Source organism: Macaca nemestrina, chromosome 4, assembly GCF_043159975.1.
Source record: "Macaca nemestrina isolate mMacNem1 chromosome 4, mMacNem.hap1, whole genome shotgun sequence".
Taxonomy (NCBI): Eukaryota; Metazoa; Chordata; class Mammalia; order Primates; family Cercopithecidae; genus Macaca; species Macaca nemestrina.
Genome location: NC_092128.1, coordinates 50,681,484 through 50,702,218, shown reverse-complemented (window position 1 = coordinate 50,702,218; position 20,735 = coordinate 50,681,484). Strand labels below are relative to the sequence as shown.

Sequence of the window (20,735 nt, the reverse complement as noted above, 5' to 3'; positions counted from 1 at the left end):
CTAAATGAAGCATGTGATGAGATCCTCATCTTGGGCAAGTGGGAAGGAGAGTCAGGAAAGGAAGGAAGGAGAGAGGGAATTTGAGAGTGGGGTTATGAACTTACTAGAAAAATACAGTAACACTGCTGGGCTCCTCTGATTTGTGGTCATGAATCTATAATCAAGTCTGTCCAATCATGTGATTTTTTTTTCTATTTCTACCAGCTCTTCTGATGTAGGATGAGAAAAGGCAAAGAGATATTTGAACTCAACCAGGAATGTAGTTTAGGCAAGTGAGAACAATAGGCAAAAGAGCAATGTTGTTGAAAGTTTTACCGGAGAATGATTACTATGGTCCAGATAATCAGAGTAAGGATGGACATGAATACAGAAAGGGTACTATTTTTCAGATTTTGAAATATCTGCAGTACACTTAACAGCTGAGCATCCCCAATTCAAAAATCTGAAGACTGAAATGCCCTAGTGAGCATTTCCTTTGCATGTTATGTTTGTGCTCAAAAAGTTTCAGATTTTGGAGCATTTTGGATTTTCAGAGAAGAGATAGTCAACCTTTACTTATAATTTATTAAAGAAATACAGCTAGTTTAAGTTTTTTTCCTGAGGAACCTGTAACTTTAAACAGAAAATTACTACAATGTACATGTTGAAACTTAAGTTAATATATCATTTCTTTATTATGACTCAAGATTATTTTCATCTGTATTATTTTAAATTAAGTATTCGCAAAACACAACATGGGAATACTTAATAACACTGTATTAACTCTATCAATTATCTACCCACAATTTAGGCAAAGATTTTAAGTTTTCTCCCCCATCGTCACGTAAGACACTTCTAATTTTTTATAATTAGCTGACACACTTTCATACAGTACCAATTAATATTAGCCTAATGAAACTAAGTCAAATATGGCCAAAAATAATCATCATGCATTTCCAAAACAATTAGAATATTATTTGCCATTCAGCATCAACTTTTATTGAGCGCCTCCTATATTCCAGAACCAAAAACATGTTTGTTCCTTACAAAATTCTTAAAGCCACCCTTTAAGGTAAGTAATAGTATCTTCTACTTAACAGATGAGAAAACTTAAGAATCAGACTGATAGAACTTCCTCAATATCATAGGCAGAAACATAATTATATTGACTGCCAATTTTAAGAAAACATCTGTTTGTCATATTTGTGTCATTACTACAGTCTTTGCTTTTACAGTTTTCTTAAAATCATGTGAATATAAACAGTATTTTTATTTACATTACCATCACTTCTCTTTCCTAAGAGAAATTCTTTGTTTCCCTAATATCACCACTTATGTATAATTTCTTGCTTATAAATTTTAATAAAATATACATAAGTGGGAATGTACAGTATTAAGTATTACTCTATTATTCTGGAATTTAACAATGAACAAGCACATATTTTAAAAGCCACACCTACTAAGAAACAGATACAAACTGTGATTTCTAAAATATACTTATATTTAAAATTAACCTCATTGAAATTTTTGGTTTATAAATATAACTGTATAAATACAGAACATTTAGAAGCTTAGATGACTATTTGATGGTTAGTCACATATAAGTTACTGAAATACATACTCTTTCAAGTTTGAAGTACCTCTCCTAAGAACTGGGCTAATGGGTGGTTCCTTTAGTTCAACTGGCATAAAATTATAAAAGTTCTATCTTGGCCAGGCGCAGTAGCTCATGCCTATAATCCCAGCACTTTGGGAGGCTGAGGCAGGTGGATCACCTGGGGTCAGGAGTTCAAGACCAGCCAGGCCAACATGGTGAAACCCCGTATCGACTAAAAATACAGAAATAAGCCGGATGTGGTTGTGTGCACCTGTAATCCCAGCTACTTGGGAGGCTGAGGCAGGAGAATCACTTCAACCCGGGAGGCAGAGGCTGCAGTGAGCTGAGATCGGGCCACTGCACTCTAGCTTGGGTTACAGAGTGAGACTCCATCTCTCCATCTAAAAACAAAAAAAAAGTTTTATCTTCCTTTCTACTATAGATATATAACTGTAATATATAACTACAGCCAAAAGGTCAAACACTACAGAATTCAATAAATATTGAAAATAATACATAGTTAATATCATCAAATTCTAGCCAACTTCTAGTATTAAGTATGCATTATCTTATAGAAAATGTGTTCTAATAGAAGTATCTTAATAAAAAGGGAAGGCTCTATAAAGAACCAATCAGAAATCTGTAAGTGCTTATTTTACAAATTAGGGACTGAGGCACAATCGTAAGTAACTTGCCCAAGTCATATGCCAGTGGTAGACCCAGGACTGATTCCTGAACCTGACTTCTAATCTGTGCTCTTTGACCATTTCTTTGTTTTCTCATGTTATAACTGAATCCTTTTAGGTGCTAAGTTTTAATTTGGAAAAGTATCAAGTAATAAAACTGCTTTTCTTTCCAGCCCAACTCTGTTTTTCTTAAATGAGCATTACAAGAATAGGATACAGTTCATAACTTTACAACACTGTCATAGGTTCATTAAGATGAGAACTTTATACAGGAAAAAGTTTACATGTAGTTTGCTTTGGCTGGAAAAAGCTTATTTAACAGTCATAGTTTTAAAACCTAGTTATTCTATATCATAGTGACTTCATATGTTGTAAAATGGTTTTCTATAATCTTGACATTTTCTTCAGATAGCCAGTTTTCCTGCTTTAACTGCCTTACAAGAGCTTCCAAAGACTTCAGTCTACCTAGAGTTTGTTGCTCTTTTAACTCTAGAAGAGTTATCTTTGAATGTAGCTTAGAGACTTTCTGCCAAAGATGTTCCTTATTTATATCTTGTCTGCAGTAAGAATGTTCGGTTTGTAAAACTTCTGTCCCATAGTCTACATCCTTATACAAGGAGTCTTCGATGTCTATGTCTTCCATTTCCATAGTTTCTTTTTGGGTTGATATAAAAGAATTAACTGAAGGTTTAGAATTTTCTGCAGGTACAAAAATGGCAATAACAGATTCTTTACTTGTATTTAATTCTTCAACTGTTTGATTAATCGTGCTGAATAAGAACGGATTTTCCTGTGCTGACTTTATTTCCATGGAATTACTTGTGAAGTTTGGATTAGCAAGATGATTGGTAGTTACTTCAAGAACGTCTTGGGTTTCCAAAGATTGATGAATACTTTCTGAATTTGAAGTTGTCAAAGTAATGGTTGTAGAATTCAGATCCTCAAAACATGTGTGAAAATCACCTATACCTGTATCTTGGTAAACTGATGTTTCCAAGGTAGATTCTGGTTTCCCAGTATGTTGTTTAACTAGATTAACAGTTAACATGTTATTTTGTATACTTCCTGTTTTGGGAGCTGGTGGCTTTACCAAGGAAGATGAATGAAGTAATTCTGGATGTTGAGGGGGCACATTTGTGTTAACTATATTTTTCTTTGTCTCATTTAATACAAATGATTCTTCTGACTTGGCTTTTGGGCATACTTCTTTCTCATCTTCCAAGTTTTTCTTCTGGGATTTTTTTTTAGAAGGGTCTTTTCCCTAGAAAATAATATTTTCATGTTCTGAAAAAGACCTTTACTGGCTTATTATGCTAGTGCTATTTAATTATAATTTTGAGCACTACAAGGCCAAGCAATTTAGTTAACAAAAAAAAAGTTCTAAGTACATACACCTTAAAGTGTTTTCGAAAAAACATTAATCCCATTCAATATACGACAGAAACATTTGAGATCATTCAAAAGACTAGTATATTGGGAGGCCAAGGCGGGCAGATCACCTGAGGTCAGGAGTTCAAGACCAGCCTGGCTAACATGGTGAAACCCCCATCCCTACTAAAAATACAAGAATTAGCCGGGCGTGGTGGCAGGCGCCTGTAATCCCAGCTACTCAGGAGGCTGAGGCAAGAGAATGGCTTGAACCTGGGAGGCAGAGGTTGCAGTGAGCTGAGATCGTGCCACTGCACTCCATCCAGGGTGAGAGAATGAGACCTTGTCTCACACACACAAAAAAGAAAGTATAAAAAATAAAACTCATGAACTTGTGTTAATAACTTAATAATGTATATCTCTTGCTTCTCTTAAGCTGTGCTTCATGACTTCAATTTTTTAAAAATTATCACTTTTAGTAAAAGTACAAGTTAGTGCTCCCTTTTTTCCAAGTTTCTGCTTACCCAAGTTATAGTTCCCTCCTACTCTCCCACCTGATCACCTGCCACCCTGCAATCTGCCACTCTGCTCAGCATTACCCCTCTCCCATACTGCAATACCTGATTGTCTTCAGGCAAAGAAAATATTGTTGGAACTGCAGTTTGTTTTAAATATCGAATACCCCATCTGATGTCAAGAGAGTCAGGAGTAAAATGGTCACTACATAGAAACTGGTATTTACTGGGAACCCATGAATCTCGCTTCATATTCTTTAACCACTTTTCCAGTCTTTCTTTGTCATGTAGAGGAAATCTGGAATTAAAAAAAAAAAAAAAGAAGAAAAAAAGGAAAACTTTGCTATATTTTTACAACTTTGCCAAATTCCAACCCCATATATCTGGGTAACCTATGCATCAAGTAAGTGCTACAAGAGGAAGGCAACCATCCCTACCAAATAAGAGTATCTTCATCACAACTAGTACCATTATCATCTCTGCAGTAAGAGGCCTAAGGTGTAAGACATGTAGCCAAGGCTCTTATCTGGTAAGAGGTGAACATAATTCAGAGTCCCTTCAAGTAAAATATATGTGTTCCTATAAAGGACAAAATCTATTTGTATTTTCTATGGATTATGTTCCATTTTTATATTGCTGTACAGTTTGCCTAGAACTAGAAAAGAGCTTTGTATAAATTATAAATTCCTGTTCAAATGTATTTCATAATACCACCTCAAGTCAAATGGCTTGTTGTCTACAATTCAAGGCAGCATTAAGCTTTACAATTTATGTTAATATTTAAAAAATAAGTAGATTGTTCAAACAAATGATTTCAAACAAATGATTCAGCTGAAAGAGTACTGAAAATATTCTCTTTACTAGCATCAGCTTTAATTCTATCTATATGTAATCCAGTCTAATAGTACTACACTTCTATAACTAATGAACTGGGAACTCCAAAATTCAAGTTCTGAAGGAGAAACTCTGATACAAGAATGAAACATGTTAAAAGGGACAGTCTGAGATATTTTACATAAAACAAATCAAATACAAATGGCAAGACAGCGCTGTATACATTTTGTTCCTGTACCTGACAATAACCTGGATTTAGAGTTGGTGCTAACATTACAATGTATGGCAGAATTTGATAGAAAATTTTTCCTATCAATCTAAAAAGGTTTGGGTCAAAGTATACAAAACAATATTTGAAAATGGTTTATATTTCATTTGATAATTTTCCAAGAACACAGTCCAAGACACCACATAATTTCCTGTTTATAAGAATAGTAATAATATAAGGTTTCTCATATAAAATGTAGCTGTTATACATTCCCTTCCCCCAATCCCAAACATTTAGCTTATGTTTTGTAGTAGCAGCATTTTTTTCCCCCCTTAAATTCTGTTAACTTTTTAAGATGCCACGGAAAATCTGGGTACTCTTTTTTTTTAATCCTGATATCCTCATATGGAAAAAATCAGATAAACTACCTTTGGAAATTCTAACCACAGAAACAATATTAATCATGTTTTAAAAATACTTTAACTTTACAAATATTAGGTTGTAAGTATGACAAGTATAACCAGAAAAGGAATTTTAAAGGCAAACAAATTTTCTTTTAGAGGACCTGACTACTTCTGGCCATTGGTAAATTCATTTCTCTTGTCACAACTGAAATGATATAGGCCTTTTACAATAATGCTTTTTACTGTAAATTCATGTACATGGATGCTGTTTGCACATTATTTCCATTGTACCTATATGCTAAGTTATCAACTCATTAAAAAAATACTGTGTGAATATCCTTATTGGTAACTGGATTGTATTGCTTCCTGAACAGGTAAATCTTTAAGAAATCTTGATCATGTTTCCTGAATAAATTATATCTTTATATTGGTTCAATTCATTTGATAATTTTGTTTCATTGTCTTATGTAATTCCCCAAAAAGCATAAGATAATCACAGTACAGACTGGACACTATATTAACCGAATTCCCAAATTCATATATATTTAAACTACAGTTTGCTGTAGTGTTAACATGAGTAAATTCAATTCAAGTTTGGCGCTACTGGAGAATAAAACTAAATTTTTATTTTGTGGATTACACACAAAAATTTTTTTTTAAACCCTAGAAATAATACCACTTTTACCAAATTCGCATTTTCAGTGAAAAAAAATCTTTACAATTCACTTGCATTATTTTTTCCTTCCTAAAAAGTTACTGTAAGGTCCACAAAGGTTAGTTAAAAATTTTAGTGTGGAGTTACACCCCATCTCCAGTATCAAAGGCCAAATAAATCTGGGAAATACGAGGTTAAATCAAGTTCAACATGATCTTTTGCTACAAACATTCTCAGAGGTAGAGCCATTAGTACAGTAATATTTTCCTATAAACTGAAAGTGGATTAGATTGTTTTCCTCCCCCAAACATCTCTTTGCATCTTGAGGCAGGGCTTCAAGGCAGACAATCCTGGAAATATTGCCATGGATTGTGAATTACTCGGGGTTATCAGTTTTGTTTTCGAGTCGGAGTTTCGCTCTTGTCGCCCAGGCTGTGGTGCAATGGTGCGATCTCGGCTCACCTCAACCTCCACCTCCCGGTTCAAGTGATTCTCCCGCCTCAGCCTCCCGAGTAGCTTGAGATCACAGACATGCACCACCACGCCCGGCTAATTTTGTATTTTTAGTAGAGAAGGGGTTTCTCCATGTTGGTCAGGCTGGTCTCGAACTCCCGACCTCAGGTGATCTGCCCGCCTCGGCCTCCCAAAGTACTGGGATTATAGGCGTGAGCCACGGCGCCTGGTGGGGTTATCAGTTTTTTCCCCCCCATTAATTAAAATACTGGAAAGCAGTTGAATCATTAGTGAATAAGTCCTTCAGGTCTAAAGTAAAATGGGCACAAAACAACGGCTGAAAATCTGAACCAGGTTAGATCTAAACGAATTGTCTTCAAATACAAGAAAAAATGGAAATGCAGTATTTTAAATATGTTGCTTTTCATGTGTTATTAACCATGTAAGCACTTTTAACATCTCCGCGTTATAGATGAGATATGTGAGACACCAAAGCTTAATTTCCAAGAGGTCATTAAGTTACAAAGTAGTGGAACCAGGATCTAGCATTGAAGCCTGGACCCCTACTTATTATACGACACTGCTTTTCTGTACTTCTGAATACAAATCAGTGCTTCAATAGTTTCATGGAAATATATTGTGGCTCTAGTAATTCTGAATAACAGAATAAAACCTTGCTCTCTGCAGAGTATCTACAATGGCTCTGACACTAAACTTTCAAGGTCGGTTACCTAATCATTCTGGGCCTCGGTTTTCTCAGGAGAAAAGTGGGATGAAATTATACCTATGGGACCTAACTCGCAGGGGTTGTAAGTTAACTTTGCGTGCACCTTTCCACCACGCAGGTTTCACGTATCTTAAAATGGTGGTTAATGTTGTTCAATGAAATGAGATCACCAGAGGTGGGGAAAAGACTCTGAAAACCACAGAAGCCCGCGCAAACTTTGCTGTTTTAACTGTTAACACCCAAACAGGCTCCTGGGCCTCGCCACCAGCCCGCAGTCCTCGCGCAGGAAGGGCATTGCTAGGTAAACTGAACTAGCGCCTTCCCCGCGTCTTCCCGCGGGCGACGGGCCACGTACGGAGTAGCTGAGGACTCATTGGCAGAGCGGACAGGAGACACCCAAGTCCAAAGGCCACAGGTCCAACGCCTCACGGCGAGGCTGACGCTTCTGCTCCACAGACAACTTACGGATAAAAACTCAGCTTCCGGTCTTTATTGTTTCGTCCCCGGCGGTTCTTACAACAAATCGCTGCGCAATAGCGGGGCATCATTCGGGTGAGGCCCCGGAAAACCCGGGTCGGCGACGGGCGCAGGGCAGCCCTCCTCACTGAGGGTGCGCCACAGATCCAGGCCTCTGGAGCCACTGCGCCTGCGCTGGCATCCGCCGGGAACGCCGCCTCGTCTATCGACTCACTTCCGCCTCCGCCGATTTAAGCACCGCCTTTTCGGGGGTTGGGGCCGGAAGTGGCGCACAGCCCCAGCGGCAACAACAGTTTTCCACGTGCGCGTAGGGCGCCGGGGTCACGTGGGGAGGCAGAAGCCAATGGGGAAGCGTTTCGTGTAGGTCTTCTGAGGTGGTGGCGCCAGCGGCTGCCTGCTGCCCGTGAGAAGCTGGCTGAGAGGGGACTGGGCTCCGGCGACGAGGGAGGAGCGCTAGGTCGGTGTTGGACCGAGATTAGGGCGCGCGCCAGCTCCGGGAGGCCGCGGTGAGGGGCCGGGCCCGAGCAGCCGACCCGAGCCAATCGTCAGGGTTGCCAGCGCCTCTGTGGAGGAGCAGCAGTAGTCGGAGGGTGCAGGTGAGGGACGAGGCCGGGGTCGTGGGGACGGGAGTTCGGAGGGTAGCCCAGACCTGTCTTTGTGAGCTGAATTGGCCTCCGTGTCCGCCACGGTCGCCGCAGGGACAAGGGACTGCATGTTTTTGGCCGAGAGAATAGAAAAACGGAGAGAGCCGCCTCACAGAATCGTGTTTTGGGTTGTGCCGCTGGCTTTCACGGGCGCCGGATTAGAGTCCGGTTCTCAGGCAGCCTCTACGGCGGGGCCTGGGCGGGCAGGGAAGGTGCCTCGCCTTTAGGTGAAGGTTGGACGGTCCAGCCCAGCCGGCCACCGAGGCTGGGGAATAAGGCACGGGCTGCTGGCTGGCGGGGCCGTCTTGGGGATGAGAAGTCTGTACAATACAAAACTAGTCAGCTCAAAAAAAAAAAAAAAAAATCATTAGATGTCCACCTTGAGACCGTGGAATAACGTCTACTGAACCAGTGAGGCGCTTCCCTGTCAGTTTTAGATCCGCCCTTTGACTAGGGAGCAACCTGCAGTTGACGCAGCGTCCATGGGACACATTCTTGTTTATGTTCCTTAAACCGAGAGGTGGTACTTGATCCTTGGTACCCGTGACTACGAGTAACTCTCTGGAAATAAGTAATCTACCTGCCTGCTAATTACTCTTAGGAAAGGCCACTGGAGAGGAAACCAGGCAATTTCCACAAGCCGTAGTGTTTTTCGTCAGCCTTGTTATGGCATCATAGGTTACTAAGGACCCTGGTGGTACCGTATTCAAAAAAACAGGATCCATCCCTTCGTTTTGAATCTCAAGTCATTGAGTACGTATTGTCAAGAATTCTAAGCTAACATTTCTTTAATGGTTTAAAGGTAAGAGAAATATTTTAACTGCTGAGAAGTGTGAATGTAAGAATCTGCCTTAACCACAGTAGAAACTATCAAAGTTCATTTTTCTGGCAGCTGTAGGAGAAATCTTAAATTCTGTTCATCTTGAGTTTTAAACAATATTTAGCCACGTTTCCTGGTTAAACATTTGGGATCTTAACATTTGGGAAAAACACAACATTCTAGTATTGTCAGTATTAATATTGTGATACTAAGATTCTCTACTTGCAGTCCTTGGCTCACCTGTTGAAATGAAAGCTGAATTTTTAGAGAGAGATTAATACTAATTTACATATGCTGGGCTATTTACCTTGGTGCTCCACCGTTTTTTTTTTTTTTTTTAATTTTTTTTTCTGTGAAGTTAAATACATTATTACGTTCAGGGTATGAATTCTTGAAAGGAAGGTTGGGATCTTATTTGATTTTCTTTTTTTTTTTCTTCAATGCTTGCATTTGATGAGTCTTCAATATAAACTGGTTAAAAATCAGTTATTGAAAATTTTCTATCTCCTTTGTGTATGGCCAGAGTATTAGTGGACAAAGCCAAGGATTATTTTTGTTCTCAATAAGGTTAAGCCAGTTTGGGAGTTATAAAACTGTAAGTGAAATTACATGTGAACAGGTACAAGATATTGTATGCTTAACATTTTGATTCTGCATTAGGTTTACCTTGTGTTGGATTTCTTTTAAAAGAAAAAAGTTTTAAGATTAGCTCCATCCATAACATTTTTTTCTTCTTTTCTGTTTTAGGATATTAGAAATGGCTACTCCCCAGTCACTTTTCATCTTTGCAATCTGCATTTTAATGATAACAGAATTAATTCTGGCCTCAAAAAGCTACTATGATATCTTAGGTGTGCCAAAATCGGCATCAGAGCGCCAAATCAAGAAGGCCTTTCACAAGTTGGCCATGAAGTACCACCCTGACAAAAATAAGAGCCCGGATGCTGAAGCAAAATTCAGAGAGATTGCAGAAGGTAAATAAATGCCAATCTCTGAAGTGTCATGACTATTAACTACTAAGGAGAATGATAGGTGGAGTGGGATTTATGTATAGATATTGCGTGATTCCCTGAGATGATTTTCTTATTACAGATGCTTTGATTCCTGAATAAATACATGAAAGGATAATAGATAATTTTATTGGTATACATATCTAAACATATTGAAAATTTATTATTCTATGTTATTTATAAGATCACTGTTGTTTCTATGACAAAAAGAATTTTAGGTACCCCAAATTCTTATCAACTAACTTATGAAACAGAGTATTTTGCCATTTTAAACATTAAATACTTAAAAATTAAACTAGACTCTAAAGTGCTTTATTCACTTGATCTGCGTTTCAAAGCCATATTTGTCTTTAAAAAAAAATTGAAACAAATTTTGATTTCGGACTAGCTGTAAAACAAATTGCACCTGCTGAGCATTCAGTAATTGTTGGGTGAAGGTAACCGAGCAGGGAGTTAGAATTAAACATTTACTTAAGCAAGGAGGTGCAAAATCTTAATTCCTATTAATTGGTTATAGTTGATGGTTTAATTTTTTAATACAATTAATGATTTCACACAAATATGAAGCTTAAAGAACTCTGTAATTGTTGCCCACGTGTTTATTTGTAGTAATGGTAGCATTTAATAACTATTTATTGAGTATTATAGATGACATTGTGCCAACTGCTGATAATACAGCAGTTAATAAGACAGTTTCTACCTTGTTTTATAAGTTTGATTAACTTGATGCTTTTATTTGTAGTGTTTTGCTTTTATTTCTGATGTGAAATTCTTCCCTAAAATAATAATATTCAGTTCACTTACTTGAAGAGATTTGAATGTATGTAGTTTTGAAGATTTTATCTTCAGTTACTAAAAATATTTTTATCTCTTTCAGCATATGAAACACTCTCAGATGCTAATAGACGAAAAGAGTATGATACACTTGGACACACTGCTTTTACTAATGGTAAAGGACAAAGAGGTAGTGGAAGTTCTTTTGAGCAGTCATTTAACTTCAATTTTGATGACTTGTTTAAAGACTTTGGCTTTTTTGGTCAAAACCAAAACACTCGATCCAAGAAGCATTTTGAAAATCATTTCCAGACACGCCAGGATGGTTCCAGTAGACAAAGGCATCATTTCCAAGAGTTTTCTTTTGGAGCTGGGTTATTTGATGACATGTTTGAAGATATGGAGAAAATGTTTTCTTTTAGTGGTTTTGACCCTACCAATCGGCATACAGTACAGACTGAAAATAGATTTCATGGATCTAGCAAGCACTGCAGGACTGTCACTCAACGAAGAGGAAATATGGTTACCACATACACTGACTGTTCAGGACAGTAGTTCTTTTTCTGTTCTCACTAAATCCAACTAGTTGACTCTTCCTCATTATCTTTGATGCTAAACAATTTTCTGTGAACTATTTTGACAAGTGCATGATTTCACTTTAAACAATTTGATATAGCTATTAAATATATTTAAGGTTTTTTTTTTTTTTGACAAATTCAGCAACATTCAACTAGTAGACAAAATGCTAATTATTTCCCTGATTAGGAAAGTTTCTTTAAAAAACACATTATTTTGCCTAGTTCTTTTTCTCTACCTGCCCTTGGGCTCACTAATGTCACCAGTTTCATTACCAAGAAAAGATTGAGTTTACCTGATTAAACTTTAAAAGTTATTGTAGATTTAAGTTGTGTGAACCTAATGATTTTTGCAGTTAAACCTTTACTAATTGAAAGTTGCATGTTCTGTAACGTCTGTGACTTGGGTTGCAGAATGTACATGAAACTGTATAATTGAGTCATTCAGCAAAGGAGAACAGTATCTTGGTTAATTGCTACTGAAAGGTTGAGAAAGGGATGGTTTCATATTTACCACAGCACTCGGCCTTTCTACAGTAGAACTGGGGTAAAGGAAATGGTTTTATTGCCCATAGTCATTTAGGCTGGAAAAGAGTTGAAAACTTATGAAATATTGCCAAGAGATTGTCATGTGTTTGGTCCCAGGCTAAAAGTGATTTTGTAGTGTTAAAATCATAGCTACTTATATATCTTTTCACATTTCTTTCTTAGTTGTAGGCACTCTTAGGTCTTAATACGGATTTATGTGTTTGTGTGTGTAGTTTCTCCTCTTGCTACTCATCTTTATCTAGAGATTGACTAATACCTCATTCTGTTTGTAAAACCAGCCAGTAATTTCTGTGCAACCTTATTATGTGCAATATTTTTAAATCGTGAGAAATGTGTGCTTTTGTTTTCAGATAGACTTATTTCTTTAGTTCTGCACTTTTCCATATTATACTCCATATGAGTATTAATCCTATGGATACATATTAAAACAAATGTCTCATACAACATTGTTTGTGAGAGAAATATAAATATTTACAACCTGATATTCATTGTTGTTTTATTGTTAAACGTTTATTATGCAACTCTGGAGGTATAGAGGGCATATAAGCTATGGGACATATGCTGATTGCAGTCTATATTCATGAAGTTACTTTTGACTAACCTGAAAACTCTGATAGGATTTTGTTTGTCATTTGGTAATTTCTACTGCATTCTTCTGTCACAAGTTTTGATAGCTTGAAGATATTTTTAATTATAATTTTGTTGTGTTTGTTTGCTAGGAGCAGGCGTTCCTGCTCCCAGTTCTTTCTTCTTTAGGCCTGGTTGAGAGAAAGCAGAAACTTTACATAAAGCCGTATTTCTTAATCATCTTTAATTTGAAACTTAAGAAAATGAAGTTATTCTGTTATATTTATGTAACTTATTTCCTGGAAGTTATATCTACTAGTTTTGTTTGATAATAAAATTAGCGATACCTTGAATTTTGGGCTGAGGATTATCTGTAGCCTATTAAAAAAAAATCAAGTTTTGAGACATTACAGTAATATATAAAGCAGAAGAGTGTGGATTGGGAAATAAATGAGAAAAACCACAATCAGGATGTCCTGGAGAAGCTTTAAGGATTAGATTTGGGTGAGGTTGTAGAATTCATTCATACTAAATTTATTGGAGAACTGCATTGGAAAGCTCTGCTGTTTGCTGCTTCCTCCAGGTAAACAGTTGTTAACAAAAGTAACTTTTTCCTCAGGCAAGGGACTAAACAAGTCTTGAAAGAAAGGGGTTATTTGGGGGAAGACTTCCCAGTTGAGAGTATTAGGGTGTGAGGTGAAGGCAGAGTAGAGGTGAAGTGAATTTTCTCTTGAAGGTCAAGAGGGTGCTGGTGAGAAATGGCAGCACTCCCAGAGTAAAGCCTCCTTATGTTGGCTTGGTGGGAAACAACTCTGTATGCAGACCACATACTCACCTGTGGGTACCTGCTGGTTAAAAAACCCTGACAATTTAGCTGGGTGTGATGGCATGCACCTGTAGTCTCAGCTACTCTGGAAGCTGAGGTGGGAGGATCACTTGAGCTCAGGAGTTTAAGGCTGCAGTGAGCTATGATTGGCCACTGCCTGGCAATTTACTGAGAACCATCGCTCCTATTCAAAAGAGGTTTAATACAGACACATAACTGTTGAAGAAACTGCTTTTCTCAGCTATCTGTGCAATTTGATCTAATCCTTCATAAATATACTGATGTCCAAAGAATGTCAGACATTTAAGGAAAACTGACAGCTAGGAAAAGAAGCCCTAATGAGTAGCACTGACAATATAATTCAGAGATTGAAAGAATTTAAGATTCTAGTATCAGATTTTTTAAATAGAATATTGCATCAACAAATACAGTTCTTGTCTTAACCTGTTTACTTCAGGATTTCTTTAATGATGGTGTCAGAACAGATGAAGTAATGTGAACTCACATTTGGTTTACAATTACATCTAATAGCCAAAGCCAATGGGTGGTAGATGTGTGGTACAGGTGTTCCCTACTATGCAGGCCTACTTTGTCCTGTGAAATTCATATTCTTCCTCATATCTCAACTTTGTTACTCAACTTCCTCACAAACTTCTCTCCAGAGGTTGCCCTAATGTGGAGCTACCTAAATAATTTATTGTGCAGTTCTGTTTACTGTTATTCATTATGATACACCATAAGTGGTGAGCAGGACGGTGGGGGTGATTGCATTCTTGTGGAAAAAGACAAGCAATAACCATATGAATAAATTATAAACTGATAAAGTATGGAGAAAGAAAATGTAGCACAGGAGAGGAGAATTGGGAGAGCAGGCAGGTTGAGGATGTGTTGCCATTTTTGACAGGATTGTCAGTGTTGGCCTCATTGAGAAGGTAAATTTGAGCAGAGACTTGAAGGGAATTGTTTGTACAGAAGGTGGAAGCGTATGTGGGAAGTTGTAGGAATGGCAAAGAAGTGAGCATAACTGGAGGCCAGTGAGCAAACCAGAGTAGTAGAAGATGAATTCATAAAGATAAGAGGGGTTGAAAGCAGATCACCTAGGGCCTTGCCAACCTTTGTAAAGGATTTGACTTTGGAATAATGGCTGAGCTTGGAGCAGATAAATGACTTGATCTTTAAATCATTTTAAAAGGGTCACTCCACCTGCTTTATTCAGAATAGACATAGAGGGGCAATGGTGAAATAGGGAGACAGTTGGGAGGCTATTTCAGTATTCTAGGATGAAAAATTGTTGCAGCTTGTGCATTGCATGAGGGTGGCAGCAGTGGAAGTGGTTGGATTCCAGATGTATTCTGCAAGTAGAGCTACCAGGATTTGCTTATGGATTAGATAAGCAAAAGTAGGTGTAAAAGACAGAGGAGAAAACTATGATTCTAAGCTTCATGTTCTGAGTAACTGGAAATACAGAGTTGCCTTTAAGATGGGAGAGGCTGCAGAAAGAAGACATTTAGGAGGAAAAATCAGAAGTTCAGCTTAGATATACCAAATTTGAGATGATGAGTAAATGGGTGGAGATGTGTCTGAAGTTTGGGAGAGAGAGTGAAGCTGGAAATACACATTTTGGGACTGTCAAAATATGTGATATTTAAAACTTTGAGAGTAGGTGAAATTACTGAGGGAAAGTGTAGACATATAAAAAGCAATTGAATAACTGAGTCCCCCGGTACTCTAAAAATCCAAAAAAAATGAGGAGCCTACAAAGGCATCTGAGAAGCAGCAGCCAGTGAGTAATGAGTTTTGTGTCTTGGAAGGAATTGAAATAAATATATCAAGAAGTACAAAGCGGCCAGGCATGGTGGCTCACACCTGTAAACCTAGCACTTTGGGAGGCCAAGGCAGGTGGATTGCTTGAGGTCAGGAGTTTGAGACCAGCCTGACCAACATGATGAAACCCTGTCTCTACTAAAAATACAAAAATTAGCCAAGTGTGATGGCAGGTTCCTGTATTCCCAGCTACTTGAGAGGCTGAGGCAGGAGAATCACCTGCATCCAGGTGGTGGAGGTTGCGGTGAGCTGAGATCATGCCACTGCACTCCAGCCTGGATGACAAAGCGAGACTCTGTGTCAAGGAAAAAAAAAAGAAAGAAAAAAAGAAGTAGAAAGTGATCAGCCTTGTAAAATGCTGCCACTAAGTCCAGTAAGATGGTGACTGAGAACTAACCATTGTTGTTTTTAGCAATACTGATATCAAAAATGACCTGAATGCCAATTTCTGTCAAGTTGTAGGAGTTATCCTGATTGGAGCAGGTTTAAAACAGAATAGCACAAGATTAAGTGCTCTTAAATTATTTGAAAAAGAAAACATTTCTGGACCGAATTTTTATCATGGACTTTTTAGTAGAGTATCGGCTATGATTCAATCCATGTAGCAACAGCTTATTCTTCAGAATGATGTTCTATAGGAGTAAGAAGTATGCTATGAAAAAAAAATCATGTTTAAATAGATTTGTGAAATCTGGGTTGGGATTCAAACCTTGTTAAATATGTTTCTTTTTAGGTGAGTGCTAGGGTCTGAATGGTTATGTCCTCCCCATATTCATATAGTATTAGGAGATAGGGCGATTATAGTATTAGGAGATAGGGCAATAGAGTGATGGTCAGGGGGCAGAATTCTCATGAATGGGATTAGTGCCCTTGTAAAAAGGGCCCAAGGGAGATCACTCATTTTTTCTACCATGTGAGGTTAGAGAAGATCTATGAGGAAGAGGGCTGTCACCAAACAGTCAATCTGCTAGTGCCTTCATCTTAGACTTCTCAGCCCCTAGAACTGTGAGAAATAAATTTCTGTTTTTTATAAGCCACACAGTCTATGGCATCTTGTCATGAGTCTGAACAGACTGAGACAGTGAGCTGCTCAGAATTCTCAACATACTAATCTATGTTGTGAATCTTTGGTAGAGATATCAAATATTGTTTGCTCAATTTATTGGACCATGGAAACATTTTTACTAAGTACCCTTAACCATATCCAAGTGTGCCACAGTAAAAGCTTGGTAAATACTGGCCTAAATAAAAGTGAAAAAAAAATCATATCATAATAAACCTTTGGAACATGTGCATGAACACATACCAAAGCAAGGATGATAGCATATGTTATGTTGGTACTTGTGTTGCATTATAAAAAAAAAAAGTATTTGAATTTACTATGATTGAAAAAGATTATCCTATCACAGCCCATTATGATGGGCTTTAGCCTACATTTCATCAACAAGCTTTTCTTCTTTTGATCACTGTTGTAGCTACTTGAATAATATTGTTTCCTCAGGACTATTTTACACCTACAATAGCCATCATCAAGCAAATTATAAGAGGATAATTTATGTAAATGAAAACCCCTTTATTATTCTCCCAAGAAAATAAAAGTAATTTTTGTTGTTATATTTTTACAAGAAGACAGTATTTGCAGACAGAAAAACCAAACTGTGACTATAAAGAAAAATGGGAAATCATCTTACAGTCTACTAGGGTTTGGATGTTTGTCCACTCTAAAACTCATGCTGAAATTTGATCCCCAGTGTTAGAAGTGGGGCCTAATGAGAAATGTTAGGGTCATAGGGGTAGATCCCTCATAAATAGTTTAATGCCTTTTTTCAGGAGTGAGTTCTGACTTTATTAGTTCCCACAAGAGATATTTGTTAAAAAGAGCCTGACACCACCCCTGTTTCTCTCCCTTGATTCCTCTCTCATCATGTGATCTCCATATACACTGGTTCCCCTTTGCCTTCTGCCATGAGTAGAAGCAGTCTGAGGCCCTCACCAGAAGCAGATGCTGGAGCCATGATGCACAGCCTGCAGAAGTGTAAGTCAAATAAACCTCTTTTCTTTAGGAATTACCCAGCTGCAAGTATTTCTTTATAGCTACACAAAACAAACCAAGACAGTCTAATCCTTTTTGTGGCGGTGGTGGCCCATCTGGAACAGCCGCTGCAGGGACGCCAGTTGCAGTGGGGGAGGTGCAGCTGGGCTGTGTGCTCCATGGAGGCTGCAGGGGCTGGGAACAGGTGGGAGCCCTCTGCTCCCAGGCACACCTGCAGCCACCCTGTGCTCTTAGGGTGCCTGGGAAGACCCCTCCCCCTGCAGGCTTGGAAGTGCTTGCTCCCACTCCCTGGACTCCCTGCTCCCAGTGCCTGCTCCAATTTTGGACCAAAGTTGAGGCCCAGCCCATGTGCTGTCGCAACTTGGCCAGGTGTGCATGTGCTTGGGGTGGCACTGACACACCAGCTCCCTGCTGCCTCGGTCCTCACTGGACTTTGGGTGCCAATGAGCATGGGAGGGAAGCTGAGGTGGGGCTGAGGGTGGCTCAGCATGGGCCTGCAGGTGCTCCTCAGTGCGGACAGCCAGGGTGCCATGGCCAACATGTTGATGATGGCAAGAGGCAGACAAGTTCCGGGCAGGAAGGGGCTGGTCCTCAGTGAAACCTCTTCTTCAAGCCAGGAACAGCCTGAAGCCTGGGGGATGGACTGCCAGTTCCAGGTTTAGTCTGCCGCCTGGAATGAAAACTTATGGTGCTTTTTCCAGACCCACCCACGGCTAACCATGGACTAATCAGCACATGTTTCCTCCTTCAAGCCCATAAAAACCCCAGATTCAGCCAGACTTACACAGATGTGGGGACTACCAGTTGCAGGAAGGAGTCACCTACTTCGGGTCTTCTTAACTTGTAGGGACTACCCGCCTGTGGAAAGGAGCTACCCACTTTGGGTTCCTTGAGAGCTCTTATGTTGCTCAATGAATGTCCTCTCTGCCTTACTCACCCTCCAGTTGTCTGCGTACCCCGTTCTTCCTGGACGTGGGACAAGAACTCCAGATGCACCAAATGGCGGGACTGAAAGAGCTGTAACACAAACAGGGCTGATACACTCACCCCCTCCTCCACTTGCCATGTTGTGGGAAATGAAGAGAGAAGAGATGCACCCTTTGGGGAGCTCAGACCTAGGGGCTCCCTAAGTCACAGCTGTGCCACCCTCTTTGGGGCTCTGTAGTTCCTGGTGTCTCCAAGCTTCTGGGTGCCACTGTGTTCCCCTTGTCCAGATGTGAGTGCCTGCAGCAGAAGCTGCATGTGGTATATCTGGTCCAGCTGCACCCTTGCACAGAGCTGGCACCTGTGCTGGCACCTGGAGCTGTCTGACCCACCACAGCAGCTGGCGTGCCTGGCTGTGTACAGTGGCTGCTACGCTCACTCACACACCCCTCGCCATGCTGCATCTGGCTTCCCCTTGGCTGGTTTGGGATCTGGGCCATTAGCACAAGCTGAGCACAGTCTGCATGGCCAAGTGGGCAGAATGAGCCCAGCAGATGTGAGCAATACTCAGGCAGAAGGGGCTGCCGGCCACAGAGGTTTCCAGCTGGTGAAGTAACACCCCAAGGATCCTGTGACACTTTTACTATAGCTCTATACATATTTTGGTGAAATATCCTTTGGTTTTGCAAAACAATGTGATGAACAGAAACAGATTAAAATACTAATATAAATGAATAGTTAATTACAGAGTCTTGCTGGAATTAACACATTTTTTTACTTTGCATATATGAATAAATGAAAATTATGCATCTTGTACTCCATGTACCCTTTTATAATAAAGTTTCCAGTAAGTGCCTACAAAATGGTCTTATGTTGTGGGAGAACCCAAAGGATTCACCAAAAAATAAATCATTAAAAAAGTGAAAGAAATGAAAAACAACAAATCTAGAAAAGCAATGTGTAGAGTTTTGTTGGGAAGAGTTGCAAAGAAATGAGCAGTATTTGGTGGGGTAGTGGGGTCAAAAGAAGTTTCCTTACTAAGCAGTAATAATTAGTTTAACATATTTGTGAAAAATAATATCAGGTGCTGAAATGATGGAGCAATGTCTTCAAAGATCTGAAGGGGAAAGTGCTTTTGAACTGAGGCCTAAACAGACACATTATTAATAGAGGATGAGACCAAATTAATGCATTTTGAAAATGTAAGGACTGAAAGATTACCACCCACATACCCTTTATGAAAAAACCTGGCTTTTATTCTACATGACAATGTACAAAGAAAAGGAACAATATTGAGTTCAAGAGACAATGGCAGCTGAATTATACACCCTCAGGAGAAAATAAAGCTAGAAAGAAATTGAGAGTATACATTAGAATTTGACACTTGGAAGTTTCTTTTGGGAAACAAGAAATATTTTGTGTCATGGATCTATTTACTCAATTTACAATGAAGTTGTTTGCATTATTATATTATAAATGTTTTCCAATCAGTGTATAAACAAAGAAGGGAGGATTTAATTATATTTATAGGATAATCATGTGAAATGCACCTAACATATCGGGAAATGGAAGGAGAAAGGAACATGGAAGGTGAAGTGTAAGAAAAGATTAGTGTATTAATTATATTATCTTTCATAGTAGGTAATCAATTGACTCTGTCTAAAGTTATAAATCAAAGACTGGTGATTTAAGCACATTATTTTAAATTTTAATGACAATCAGAAAATCTGACAACAGACACAGGTAACATGATAGCTTTTAAGAAATGTGACTGGGAGTCAGGGGAAGATTTACTTTGCATTTTACTTCAATTTGTAATGTTTGAATTTTTGTTTGTGAATGCATGTTTCCCACATTAGTATATTTTTAAGGAAAACAACAACAACAAACCCTGGTGTTTCAGTCAGGATGGCTGCAGCAGCAGGTAACAGAAAACCCTAAATTAAATTTAATACATAAAATGAGCTGAGCAATAAAAGGCTTATTTTCTTCTCTAACAAGAGGTACAAAGGTCAGGCAGCTGCAGGAATGGTATTGCAGGAATCTGGTTTTGCTTCTTAGTAGCTGTCTTGGCTCTGACCTCTCTGTGTGTTGGCTGCATCCTCAGGCTGGTAATAAAATGGTTGTTATGAGAAATGAAACCTTTTCTAGAATGTCCTCAAAACACTTTCCCTCCCATCTTTATTGGCCAGAAATGCTACCTGTTGCTACAAGTCCATGCCCAAACTAATCACTAGTAATGGGAATATGATGACCACAATTGATG

General features: G+C 38.8%; 2 protein-coding genes across 7 annotated transcripts; one reads left to right on the top strand and one right to left on the bottom strand.

Moving 5' to 3' along the window:
* Positions 1 to 650: 650 nt before the first annotated feature.
* On the bottom strand, positions 651 to 8,169 carry LOC105475293 (THAP domain containing 5). Of its 4 annotated transcripts, none has more exons than XM_071094633.1 (3): positions 7,892 to 8,169; positions 4,373 to 4,443; positions 651 to 3,523 (listed from the first exon to the last, which is right to left on the bottom strand). In XM_071094633.1, the coding sequence occupies exon 3, from the start codon at positions 3,308 to 3,310 to the stop codon at positions 2,609 to 2,611; it is 702 nt and encodes a 233-aa protein (XP_070950734.1). In that variant the 5' UTR covers positions 3,311 to 3,523; positions 4,373 to 4,443; positions 7,892 to 8,169; the 3' UTR covers positions 651 to 2,608. The 4 variants fall into 4 exon arrangements, with proteins under 4 accessions (XP_070950734.1, XP_011728684.1, XP_070950733.1 ...); XM_011730382.3 differs by having other exon boundaries at positions 4,251 to 4,443; positions 7,892 to 8,107; XM_071094632.1 differs by having other exon boundaries at positions 4,251 to 4,443; positions 7,782 to 7,894.
* LOC105475294 (DnaJ heat shock protein family (Hsp40) member B9) lies at positions 8,076 to 13,195 on the top strand. Of its 3 annotated transcripts, none has more exons than XM_011730387.2 (4): positions 8,076 to 8,499; positions 9,149 to 9,300; positions 10,115 to 10,341; positions 11,255 to 13,195. In XM_011730387.2, exons 3-4 carry the CDS (start codon positions 10,125 to 10,127, stop codon positions 11,704 to 11,706), a joined length of 669 nt encoding a protein of 222 aa, XP_011728689.2. In that variant the 5' UTR covers positions 8,076 to 8,499; positions 9,149 to 9,300; positions 10,115 to 10,124; the 3' UTR covers positions 11,707 to 13,195. The 3 variants fall into 3 exon arrangements, with proteins under 3 accessions (XP_011728689.2, XP_011728688.2, XP_011728686.2); XM_011730386.2 differs by having other exon boundaries at positions 9,149 to 9,349; XM_011730384.2 differs by lacking the exon at positions 9,149 to 9,300.
* The last annotated feature ends 7,540 nt before the right edge of the window (positions 13,196 to 20,735 follow it).